Genomic DNA, 13,630 nt, shown 5'->3' with positions numbered 1-13,630 from the left:
TCATACTCAGTAGTCAGTACCATTTCCAGTCCATTTTAGAAACAAAGAAGAAAAACAGGTCAATATCTGAATGTATTTTGCCTTTCTTTAACCTCTTTTTCCTAATTTTTATATACTTATAAACAAGAAGTTTACATAAAAATTTCACATGTAAACTACTTACTTTCATGTATGCTCTTACAATAAAATGAAGCAATGTAACACTATTGTCTTTGCTCTTGACATCACGTAACTTTGCCAGAATTTCTAATCCAAATCCATCTGCCTGTCCACGTGTACGATTTCCACCATTCATATAATTTCCCAGAGCCAGTATAATGCTGAGTACTGTCTTCAGACTTTCTGATGTTGTCAAAAACTGGAAAACAAAGAACATATGAGTTTACACACAAAATATTTTTCTTGTATGAAGTTATAAACTGACTAATACAGTGTTTGTAAAATGAATTACTTACTGATTTATAAACATGTTAGGTCTCAAAACTTTTGAAGGATGCTTCAGAATATTGTAACTTAATCATTATTTTCCTCATTAGCTCATAAACAATCCTCAAACAATTGCATAACTTAGTGTAATACTATTAGGCAATTAGAGAAAATAAAACAGCAGTTATCTGGCATTTGGAAGACAGTAAATGAATACTCACAAAATGGTGCTTCTCTTATCAAAAGATAATTTAATAACTAGAAACAATTAATTAGCTTTCATTTGAAAAGAGATTATTCATTTGTGTGTGCTCTTTCACCTTCTCAAAAAAACTGTTCAGCTATTTTCTTATTAATCAATTTCTTCCTATTTCTAAAGCTGCAATTTTTATCACTGGTAATTTTCTGCTGGTAATTTTTGTGATAAATTACCTGACAAATGGATTTTAAGTTGTTCAGTTTACTTTCAATAGAAGATATACCATCTTCAAAGTCTGACTGGAACATGAAACATGCAATGCGTTCAGCAAAATTTGGTATTTCTGCAAGTTCATAAAGGAACTGTTCCGGCTTGTCAAGTGGAATATTTGGGTTTGTTGCAACATGATTCCGAATTAATGAAAGCTCTTCTTCGGTTGGTCTCTGAAATATAAGATGTTCATTGCTTTAATAATTGCACAATTTACAACATTTACATAATATGTCTTTGAAATATTGGGGAAGAATGTGAAATAATGATCACTGACTTCTAAATGTGAATCCCACAATAACAAAGCAATTCAGTTTCACATTGGAAATATATTTTAAAAAATGTGAATAGAAGAAACCTCAGATATGAGACTGTACAATATTGTAAATATTAGACTATTTCTATATATCAAACAATGGAAAACGCAGAATGGAATGTAGCAGTATTATGAAAAGGATAGTTGCTACTCACCATATAGCAGAGATATTGAGTCGCAGATAGGCACAACAAAAAGACTGTCACAAAATGAGCTTTCAGCCAACAAGGTCTTTGTTGAAAATAGACAATAGACAGACACACACACAAACGCAACTCGCACACATATGACAACAGCCTCTGGCAGTTGAAGACAGACTATGAGTAGCTGTGCATGATGGGGGAGGCAGCAGGGTGGGGGTAAGGAGGTGGTGGGGGTGGAGAGGGGGGGCATAGCAGGGCAGGGATGGAGGATGCTAAAGTGCTGCCAGTGGGAGCATGCAGGGACAAGACGGAGACAGGCTAGGGCAGCTAGGTGCTGTTGGGAGGTTAGAAAGAGGAGAGGAAGAAAGAGGGGAGGGAGGGTTTGAGGAAAAGGAGAAAAGTAAAAACACTAGTGCATTGGTGGAATAGAGGGCTGTGTAGTGCTGGAATGGAAACAGGGAAAGGCCTAGATGGGCAAGGATAATGACTAATGAAGTTTGAGGCCAGGAGGGTTACAGGAACGTAGGATATATTGCAGGGAGACTTCTCACCTGCGCAATTCAAAAAAGCTGGTGTTGGTGGGAAGGATCTGGATGGCACAGGCAAATGAAGGTTTTCATGGCCTGTCAATGCTCTGAAATTTCCCTGGGTTTCTTGAACGAACCAATAACATTGTGTTTGTAACATTTTGGAGTGGATTAACACTCCTCCCACCTTCCGATGACAGTAACACCTGAGAAAATTTTAGACTATTGCATGAATATGTTTAGCAATTTTTTTTATTTATGGATATCCTTTCCTTCATTAATTTGTATTTAGTTCAAATGTATAATAAGTTTCTGGACGGATTCAAAGGATGAAGAATACTGCTATTAATCAAAACCAAAACTGTCATGATTATTTTTTCAGTGGAGTTTGTAGTAATTTGTCGCAGTTCAGTTGTTGTGGAAGTACAACACAAACCATTAATGCTGACCCAGCTCATTCGTCTAGAAATGTTACAAATGAGTAACTAGAACTGCTGTGTCACATTTCTTGAGTTTTGTTTACAACCAATGAATTAGATCAGCAGTACAGTTTATTTGTTTTGTTTCTAGGGCACAAAAACAACTAGGGTCATACATGCCCACAGCAGTAGATTACTCTCCTACTGGACAAACAGTACAAGCAAGCTTATGCCAATAAATTATTGTAATTGATATTTCTAATTCCTGTCAGAATGCTACAGAAGAATGCTGAAGATTTGATGGGTAGATCACATAACTAATGAGAAGGTACCAAACAGAATTGGGGAGAAGAGAAATTTATGGTACAACCTGACTGGAAGAAGGGATCAGTTGGTAGGACACATTCTGATGCATGAAGGGATCACCAATTTCGTAGTGGAGGGACACGTGGGGGGTACAAATCATAGATGAAGACCAAGAGGTGAATACAGTAAGCAGATTCAACAGGATGTAGGTTGCAGTACTTACTTTGAGATGAAGAGGTTTGCACAAGGTAGAGCACCATGGAGAGCTGCATCAAACCAGTCTTTGGACTAAACAACAACAACAACAACAACACCTTTAAGTTCGATGTGATTTGCACAGTATCTCAGAAATCAATCTACATTTACATTTATATTCTTCAAGTCAGCCTGCAGTATGTGGCAGAGAGTGCTATGTGTACCATTGTCACTTCTCCCATTTCCTTTTCCACTCATGAATGGTGCACAGGAAGAATAATTTTTGGCTGGCGATTGTTGGCTGGCCTCCATTTCAGCTCGACTCCCTCTAACTTTACTTTCATTGTCTTTATGTGTGACACATGTAGGATGAAGTAACATATTCTTTAACTTCTCTAATAGCAGACACTGTTAAGATTAACAGCAAACCACTCCACAGTTCATAGTGCCCCTCTAGTAGCACTGCCACTGAAATTGGATGAGCATTTCCATGACAGTTTCATGCTTGCTAAATGAATCTGTGACAAAATGAGCTCCTCTTCATTAGATCTTTCTATTTCACCTCTCAATCATATCAGGTAAGAATTCCACATTCCATGATATATGAACATGTGACATCTGTTCTTATAGAAATGTCTGAAAGAACAGACACCATGGGGAATCCACAGCTGTGATACAGATTATGTAAATTGAAGGTGGAGGGGAAGAAAAGAAAGGAAAGCGAAGGGACTGTTGATGTCAGCTGCATCAGTACTTTATGCTAATCAGCATCAATAAGTGAAAATGTGTGCCAGACTGGGATTCAAATCTGTGATCACCTGCTTACTAGGTAGTTGTGCTAACCATTGTACCACCCACACACAGCGTTTGTCACGGATGCATGGATTACCTCGCCGTATCTCTTGGTCAACCTACATTGCCCCTGGTACCACCTCTCTACATTCCCTGTCCATGTCCTTAATACTTGCTACTTTGAGATTATCACAGGAGGACAGGTGTAATTGTGTACCCACATTCATGTAATTGATTTGCCTTGACGGACAATGAATCTACCATCCCCAATGCAGATCCACAGTTATGTCCGACATCGATGCGGCAGGCATGGAGGACATGGACAGGGACTGCAGAGAGATGGTGCTAGATGGGAATAAGGGTTGGCCTAGAGACATGCTGAGAAAATCCATGCAATTGCAATAAACAATGAGTCCAGGTGGTGCAGCAGTTAATCTAACTGCCTAGGAAGCAGGAGATCCCAGATTTGAATTTCGGTCTGGGGCACATTTTCACTTGTCACTGCTGATTCTGCATTAAGTCCCAATGCAACTCACAGTAATGGTCCCTTCTGTTTTCTTTCCTTTCTCCCTCCACCCCCCACCTTCAATTTACATAATGTGATCCCACATTCATTAGCAATACTCAGATAGTAGTTGAAAATGCTACTTCCTTCATGGGTGGACTTCACTTCCTGAGGATTCTTCCAACGAATCTCAGGCTGGTATCTGGCATACCTGTGATTCATTTTATGTGATCATTCCACTTTAAATCACTCCATACATATACTGCCAGATATTTAATGGATATGTGAATGCTCCCAGTGAGTCATTTATTTGTACAAGACTGGGTCTTCCTGCCTATTTATTGGTCAATGTGTTATACTTGACTATATTGAGAGTCAGCTGCCAATACCTACTTCAGTGCCAATCCTCAGCAGGTCATCTTGCATTCTGTTACAGTCATTGGGGTTTCTCCATATACAACACCATCCTCTGCAGACAGCCTTCTTGGATCTTCCAACATTATTCACCAAATGATTTATATGTATTATGAACACTACCGTATTTACTCGAATCTAAGCCGCACTTTTTTTCCGGTTTTTGTAATCCAAAAAACTGCCTGCGGCTTAGAACTGAGTGCAAAGCAAGTGGAAGTTCTGAAAAATGTTGGTGGGTGCCGCCACAACTAACTTCTGCCGTCGAATATATGTAGCACTACACAGGCACGCTTTGTAGGCACAAAGATAAAACTGGTACCAAAACCTCTGCGTCAGTAAATAAATAATAAAAAAAAAAAAAAAAAAAAAAAGGTGGAAGACGAGCTTTTTTTCTCCGCCCCGAGTTTTGACAACGGCATTTTCATAGATTATCCAACAAAGTAAATACAAATTCCATATTGTTCATCTTCGAATGTAGCAGCATTTCAGTATACTACGAAGATCCGACTGGCAAGACTGGGATGTTTGTCAATATGGCCAAAACTGCGTTCTGAATTTTTTGCTACTTGTGAGAAGAGATGGTTGCTAATAGGAACTTGTATGAATTGTGAATCACATGCAGTATTCTCTTCACCATAAGAATAATACGAAAATAAACATTTTGCCATGTATTGTTTCGTGTTTGCTGCTATCTCATTTAAATCCTGTCTGCCTAATAAACTACAAAACTAGAGTGAGACAACAGCAAACGCGGAAGAATATACATATCATGTCATGTTTATATTCGTACTATTCTTATGCCTAATAGTGATACAGTTAGAAATGAAGCACGGCAATTGACTAGATTTTTAAATCTAAGATAAATCTAATTCCTGTGCAGAATGTAATGCACTAAAGAGGCGCCTGCAAATATTTTCAAACGGAGAAAAATTTTCGCTAAACTTTAATTCAGAACATCTATCATACGCAGTCTATTATTTGGTTCTTGTTGAACGTTATCATAGAAAGCAGCAGTGTAAGTAACAACAAATAGCAGTCTCTTGCCATTGTTTCGCTAATGAGACGATTCTTCCCTCTCTCTCTCTTTCTTTTTTTTTTTTTTTTTTTATCGTAAGCGGCGGTAGCGCGCACAAAACCAAGGTATGCTGCGAGCGGCGACAGGCCGTAAACACGCACTATAAGAATGCGACAAACAATGCATGACACAGTACAGTAATGCATTTTCAGCTTAGAGTGACGTAAACACCTATAACAAAGAAAACGGCGCTTATCAGATCAAAGAAAAATAAGCAATCAATTCAAACCAGACGAAGCACATGAAAAAGGAAGGGTACCCGTATAAATACGGACAGAGCGCCTGACGCATAGCAATGGCTACCTGGTAAAGCTTAACTGCTAAGCTTACGACTCTAACCAAACTACTGTAGCTGTATCGTTATTCATTGGACCTAAATTGTGTCTCATATTACAATGGGCCAAATTTGTTTCAATTGGAGATGCAACCTAAAACTTTTCTCTCCCCTTGAATTTCGAGTCTCAAATTTCAGGTGCGGCTTAGATTCGGGAAATTTTTTTTCCCTTGATTTTGAGTCTCATTTTTCAGTTGTAGCTTAGATTCAAGTAAATACGGTATTTATCCTACAACATTCCCCTGGACTATGCCTGAAATTACCACTACGTCTGAAGCCTTCTCCTCATTAAAAATGGCATACTGCGTTGTACTTGCAAGAACTCTTCAATCCAATGTGATATGTCTCTTATTCCATGCACTTTTATCCTGTTCATTAAGTAACAGTGTGTATCCATGTCAAATGCTTTCCTGAAGTCAAGGACACAATCTGAAGAACATGTTCCACAGTTACAATCTGTGAAACTTTTCTTTATTTTTCATATGAAGGAGAGAGTTAACTTAATAGCCAAAGTGTTATGGAATTGGAGATACTGTAGATAAATGCAAACTGAGATCATATGTAGGAAAGAATTAACACCCCTAATTTCATCATACAGTATTTGTTTGTTCATTTTGTTGTTGCTGCTGCTGTTACTTTTGTTTGTGTTGAGTGCCTAACACTGTGATCATCAGCACACACAGTATTAATTACAATTTGTGATTGGTAAGGAATGTCTATTTCTCATACTTTGCAGTTAAGAACATAAAAAGCCAAATCTTTCTTTCATGTTTTATTCTTACCCAGTCAATTGTCACTAGAAAACATCAGAAATACTGAATTGTGTGTATAGAAATAAATTTTCTACAACCACCATCCACTAAAGAGTGACTGCTGCTGCAGCGTGTGAAGAGGGAGTGAAGGGCTCATATGACTTGCAATGCTCTTTGCATTAGGTTAGTGCACAGGCTGGTAGCATTTTTGTTTTGCACAAATTTCATCATACAGTATCTGCTTGTTCATTTCGTTGTTGCTGCTGCTGTTACTTTTGTTTGTGTTGAGTGCCTAACACTGTGATCATCAGCACACACAGTATTAATTACAATTTGTGATTGGTAAGGAATGTCTATTTCTCATACTTTGTAGTTAAGAACATAAAAAAAAATCTTTCTTTCATGTTTTATTCTTACCCAGTCAAGTGTCACTAGAAAACATCTGAAATACTGAATTGTGTGTATAGAAATAACATTTTCTACAACCACCATCCACTAAAGAGTGACTGCTGCTGCAGCATGTGAAGAGGGAGTGAAGGGCTCATATGACTTGCAATGCTCTTTGCATTAGGTTAGTACACAAGCTGGTAGCATTTTTGTTTTGCACAATGGTATTCAGTTTGCTATGAGTCTATTTATCAATTGTCATTTTTCATTTGTAGTTCACCATTGCTATTTAAGTTTACATGTTGTCATTCTGTCATTTGGAGACAGTGAGAGGAGCTGTGGATGATATAAAATGGAGTGCCACATGGAGAAATCTGAAAATTACCAAAAATTCTTCTGTTTGAGTTCAATAGAGGGGTGACAGCGGCAGATGCAGCCAGAAATATTTGTGCCATGTATGGGGATAATTCCACTTGACAGGGCATGGCAAGAAAATGGTTCTCTCATTTTTAGGAGGATTGTTTTGACATTAACGACTCTCCTGTTCAGAAAGACCTTTGGGGTTTGATGAGGATCTTTCAAACACATTAATCCACAACAATCCACATCAGTACATTCAAGAACTGGTAAATGTGATGAACTGTGATCCTTCCACTATCATGTGACATTTGCAGGCAATGGGGAAGGTTCAAAAATTGGGTGTGTGGTTACCACAAAATCAAAAAACTCAGTGGGTGGCCACATGTGCATCTCTGCTTGCACATCATCAATTTGCACATGAACAACACTGACCATTCTATGCTGCATCATTACTCCTGACAAGGAATTGTGTCCCATACAAAGACCTGCACGCACCCACAAACAATAATGTTGTGCATCAGGTGGAACAGTGATGGTATGGTGTACTGTGAATTGCTTCCCCAAGTTATAACCATCACAGCAACAAAGACGTGTTGCAGATACAATCCAAGAACAACAACCAGGAAGATCACATGATTTCTACAGTCGCAAAATTGCATAATTACTGTTGTTAATCGTAAGGGGGACTATACTACTGATGACTAAAGTCTCTGTTATGTGTATATGTTTTATTACTAAACTTATGAAGAAACACTATGAACCTACGCACCTACATAATGGTACAATGTGGAAAATGCTTCAAACTATTCTGAATCATGCGTTTACAGCCAAACCATGTTCCGCACGCACGTTCCACACCCAGGAGGATCCCCTCTTTTGTGGGTCTATGGAATGAACAATTAATCTAATCTAATCTAATCCAGTTTCCCAACTATTAGGGAGTGTCAGAGATTCACTGCTCAAACAAACTCATTATTACTGTCTAATCTTCCATTTTATCAATTGTAATGAAAAAATATTTCTACACTTACAGAATCATATATCTGTTGTAGAGCTTCCAGATTCACAACTGTTGTATCAAAATTGTATATTGCTGAAAAAAAAGACTACACTTAGAAACTGGAATTTGCATGTTGTATTACAAACTTTACACTAATCATCTTTGAATATAATTACCATTTTCTATTTCTGAGAAGTCAACATGTAGGCTAGATGAAAGAATACCAACATTCTGAGAACGTTTGCTGTCAAGAATTTTTACTGCCTGTTGCTTTGTAGGTTTTTCTTCTTTCTTCTTTGCTGGTTTCCGTTCAATCACTTGTCGAGAGAACAGATTTGCAAATTCACTAATATCTTCAATTTTGGCTTCTTCCAAATCTTCCCAAAGAGCAGACTGCTGCTTACTATATGAAAAATCAATGTTTATAGACTAAAACAGCCACAGTAAGTTTCATGAATGTATATTCAAATGAATAAAATGCAGTAATGTTTTCAACCACCACTATTGATGAGTAAAGTTAAATATTAAAGAGTAATTGTAAGCTTTCCCATTGAAAGCAAACAACATGGTGGGATATTCCTTACATGTTTGGCATTAGACAAGAGAAATACGTAAACTTACACACTTTCTGCTGATGGCACAACAATTCGAGTCCAGTAAAGAGGTTTCATAGGTACTGTAGGGTTCACAGGCTTTTTCCTCAACACTGTAAATGCAAAATCATGAAACTGTATAAAAGAGCCAACCATCACTGTATGAATTATCGTTACATGAAAAACCTTCTGATCAAGAGAATGTTAATTAAATGGTTACAATTCATAGATTATCTACTTATTTATTATATCCATAATTTTCCACTTATTTTTGTGTTGTCATGTAATCACTAAATAAATTATCAACTTTTACTTCTGAATTGCAAACTTCATGTCCCAAAATGCTCTGTAACTTTAGATTACTATTTCCAAAAAGATAAATCAGCATCTATGATGTAAATTAATTTCATTTTGGGAAGTACTTGCACTATATACATGATACTTTACTTACGTTTGCAAGCTGGAGGGGGAAAAAAAAAAGATACAAGAAAACTAATGTAACATGCATCTCAGAACACCATGCAAAGAACCTTCATTATAAAATAAATTCTTCTTTCTTCTGTCAAATCAAAGTACTAGATTTCACACAAGTAATTCAGAGTGTAGAGAAACATAATAGAAACAGGAAAGTAAGATTTAAGTTTCTGTCTCACTATATTCATACACAGCCTCGTCTTTTCCAGGTGTTGTTGAGGGGCAACCAATCAAATTCAGATTGTGACATGAAAAGAATAGTAATAACACAGTGAGATGCCATTGAGTATCCAAGGCAGTTAAGTCATTTATATACAGAGCTAAGGTGGCATATTAAGCTCTACTGGACCCAAAGTAATGAATTCAGCAACAAATTAAAATACTATCTGGAAAAACTAATGCAGTTTGGAAACATAGTTAATGATATGACAATCAGAATCTTTTTGGTACACTATAGAATGAAAACTAAGTGTTATTTGGTTTACAAATTTCTACAATTTAGCAAACAAGCTTCAAGCAGTTATGTTTCTCTGCAGCTCTGGCTGCTTTGCCTTATGTAAAGCCTACCACCCTTGACAGCACAAAAAAGAAAAATCAGATACAGAAAAGTAACAAAGAAAAACAAAACTGAAGCATGCATCAAGCATTGATGTTAGTTTTCTTACCTGTAACAGGTCCAGGAGCCACTACCAGGTTCAGGTTTATAGGTGAGGACAATGCGAGAAATAAGGTGTCAGTTAATCAACACAAAAATAAGTACAATAAAAAAGTGAAAGAAAATAAAAATATGCATCTAGCTCTAATGCTTAAATCATTTGCATCTGAGGAATTAGGAACAATGTAAGTGGAATAATGGAAATATTATTTGCAGTTTCATTTTAATCCAAGCCAAAGACAAAAGTGTCTTGCAAGTGTAGTTAGTGCTACAATATTAAAGATAAGCAGAATTCATAAATACTCACTGGCTTTTCCGGCAGTCCATCCGCCCACAGGTGGCACTGGCAGTGGCATTGGACCACCTGGTACTGGAGGTGGAGGTGGAGGACCACCACCTGGTGCCGGAGGAGGAGGAGGGATTCCCATGCCTGGGGGTGGAGGGGGTGGCGGTGGCCCTCCCATTCCAGGCGGTGGAGGGGGCGGTGGTGGAGGGCCTCCCATTCCAGGGAGTGGAGGGGGCGGTGGCGGAGGGCCTCCCATTCCAGGGAGTGGAGGGGGCGGAGGTGGAGGGCCTCCCATTCCAGGGGGTGGAGGAGGTGGTGGCGGTGGGCCTCCCATTCCAGAGGGTGGAGGGGGCACTGGTGGTGATACTCCCATTCCAAGGGGTGGTGGCGGTGGTAGTGGAGGACCTCCCACTTCAGGAGGTGGAGGTGACAGAACATCTCCCATTACAGGGGGCGGAGGTGGCGGCGGCGGTGGCGGTGGTGGTGCTGGACCTCCCATTCCAGTGGGTGGAAATGACTGCATCAGTGGTGGAGCTGGAGGAGATGGATGGCTGGCAGAAGAAGGAGATACAAGTCGATCAGAAGAAACTTGAGCTGTCACAGGTACAGAATTCTGCATCGATTGAGGTACTTTATCCGGAACACAACTTTCAGCAGAAGTCTCAGTTCCTGTAACTGCAGGAGAAAAGTCTGATGCCTGATGCAGAATGCCACCTACTCTTGATGTTTCATTATTTTCATGCTGAACTTTCTCACTTGACATTGTCATACTATTGTTTTCAAGAGGCAGTGTAGTTGAAACACACTGCTCCGTCACTGGTATTAAGTCTTTAGTGTCTGTTGCTTTTTCACACAAGACAATCACTTTCTTTGTGTGGATTTCAGGTTTCTTTGGTTCCTCTTCAACAACTGCAGGGACAGCTCTCATGACAACCATGTCCTCAGGTTTAGTTTTCATTTTGTTCTGTTTCTTCTCAGAAGAAAATCTGAAAGAGCCATCTCTTGTTGGAGAGTCAAAATCGGCCTTTGTTTTTGCTGTCAGCGACTGAAATGATAAAAGGAAACATTGGCTAATACAACTGAATAAAAATGAGTTCTTGAGAACATTTCATGCAACTATAACTCAGTACGATAATGTACAACTAAGATTATAGCAACCAGCAGTACCTCCACTAATAAAAGAGATTTTAACACACACACGCACACACGCACACACACACACACACGCACACACACACACACACACACACACACACACACACACACAGAGAGAGAGAGAGAGAGAGAGAGAGAGAGAGAGAGAGACTGTGTTATTTGACTAAGACCACAAAACACAGTTATTAAAATTAAATACTGCGATGTTTGGCTTAAAATTACAGCAATTATTAGAAGGATAGTGAATTATTTAGTGAAAAATTGACTGAAGACTTCAAGAAATATTTGGTGAGTAATACAACCTGAGACAGAACACACAACACAAATGGAATTATAAACAAAATGTTATAGTCCTAAGTAATGAACAGTTTACTGTTGATAAAACAGCAAACTTCTTTCTTTATTCATGTATACCTTGCCTCTTCAAAGGCCCCAGTGTTCTCTTTTTCAATGGGACCAAGAGATTTACATAACATGGTGATTAATAATTGATGCAACCAGTCAAGCATAAGGATTAAAAACACAGACCTAGCCCTCTTTCTGAAAGAGTCATTAATTAAATATTGGAAAATTAACAGTGAATGGTTAAAGGTAAACAAACAATAACTAAATTATGATAATATTCAACATACACAGTTCAATTTTTTCATCGAGTTCCAGAACCTATAGCAAGCATCTGTTTGAATAATGAGGAATTACAAAAAACAAAATTTCCAAAATACCGTATTAACCCTACAAAATGAAGCTGTACAAAAATTTCTGTATTATGTCATTAATAATAGCATTTCTCGTAAAATGGCAAAACAATGTGATTATATTATTATTCTGTATAGTTGAACACTAAGAGTGAAAATGCAACATAAAACTTTGTCTATGCCATAAACAGAGAAAGTAAGGATGATGTGTTTTTATGAAGGCATACATCTGTACATCATTTAAATGTTTTTTATTTTTTTTATTATTTTTGTACACTTAGCATTATTAATAGAGACAATAAATCCCTGATCAAAAAGAAATTAAAAGTAGAAGTTCACAACTAAGTATGCATATTTACTTTTATAGATAAAATACTGAAGCTTGCCAGTGACACAAATATTTATATTCTTTTATCATCATCATTATTAATAACTTCTTGCTACAGACTCAATCCCAGAAAGTGGGGATGTAGAGCTAATTGTGAGGCATGTGTTATATTCCAGTCTTAAAATGTCTTTATTTTTTTAAGGTAATTTACACTTCAAAGGACAGGTACACCTGTCAAAGTGTGTTAATATTGTTTCAGTGATGATAGAAAACTTGCTGCCAAATACAGTAAGCTATTGCTACTGTAATTTTTTTGTTGTTGTTATCTTCTGTGAGGGACCTCTACGTTAAGACTCTTCCTCTCTGCATAAGTAATGCAATGTATATCCATTTTAACATGCTTACTGTATTCATCCCTTGGCATCAACTCTAAACCCCCCCCCTCTCTCTCTCTCTCTCTCTCTCTCTCTCTCTCTCTCTCACACACACACACACACACACACACACACACACACACACACACAAACTTCCTTCCATTACCAAACTGGTGAGCCGGCCGCAGTGGCTGAGCGGTTCTAGGCGCTTCAGTCAGGAACAGCGCAACCGCTACGGTCGCAGGTTCGAATCCTGCCTCGGGCATGGATGTGTGTGATGTCCTTAGGTTAGTTAGGTTTAAGTAGTTCTAAGTTCTAGGGAACTGATGACCTCAGATGTTAAGTCCCATAGTGCTCAGAGCCATTTGAACCAAACTGGTGATTCCTTGAATTAATTCAGTATCTCTTCATTAATTGTTGAGTCTACTCATCTAATTATCTGTCACCACATTTCAACAGCTTCAATGCTCTTTTTGTCTGTAATGTTTATCATCCACATTCCCCTTACATGTAACACAAGCTCCAGATAAACACAATTAAAAAAGAATTCCTAACATTTAAATTTACGTGTGATGTTAAAATATTACTTTTTCCCAAGGAGACTTTCCTTACTACTGCTAGCCTGTATTTTATTTCCTCTTTACTTCTTT

General features: G+C 38.0%; 1 protein-coding gene across 3 annotated transcripts in view; it reads right to left on the bottom strand.

The window, feature by feature from the left end:
* LOC124619552 (formin-2-like) overlaps positions 1-13,630 on the bottom strand; it is a 245,192-nt gene that overhangs the window by 43,679 nt on the left and 187,883 nt on the right. For 2 of the 3 annotated variants that reach the window (XM_047146025.1, XM_047146027.1), the window contains 7 exons: positions 10,450-11,473; positions 10,153-10,173; positions 9,042-9,126; positions 8,597-8,823; positions 8,452-8,513; positions 859-1,068; positions 164-358 (listed from right to left, as the gene is read on the bottom strand). In XM_047146025.1, coding sequence (XP_047001981.1) covers positions 164-358; positions 859-1,068; positions 8,452-8,513; positions 8,597-8,823; positions 9,042-9,126; positions 10,153-10,173; positions 10,450-11,473 — 1,824 coding nt within the window. The remainder of the gene's footprint in view (positions 1-163; positions 359-858; positions 1,069-8,451; positions 8,514-8,596; positions 8,824-9,041; positions 9,127-10,152; positions 10,174-10,449; positions 11,474-13,630) is intronic. The other variant, XM_047146026.1, reaches the window with a different exon arrangement.

This window comes from Schistocerca americana, chromosome 6 (genome assembly GCF_021461395.2).
Source record: "Schistocerca americana isolate TAMUIC-IGC-003095 chromosome 6, iqSchAmer2.1, whole genome shotgun sequence".
Taxonomy (NCBI): Eukaryota; Metazoa; Arthropoda; class Insecta; order Orthoptera; family Acrididae; genus Schistocerca; species Schistocerca americana.
The sequence above is the reverse complement of the archived record's forward strand: the minus strand, read 5'-3'. Positions and strand labels throughout refer to the sequence as shown.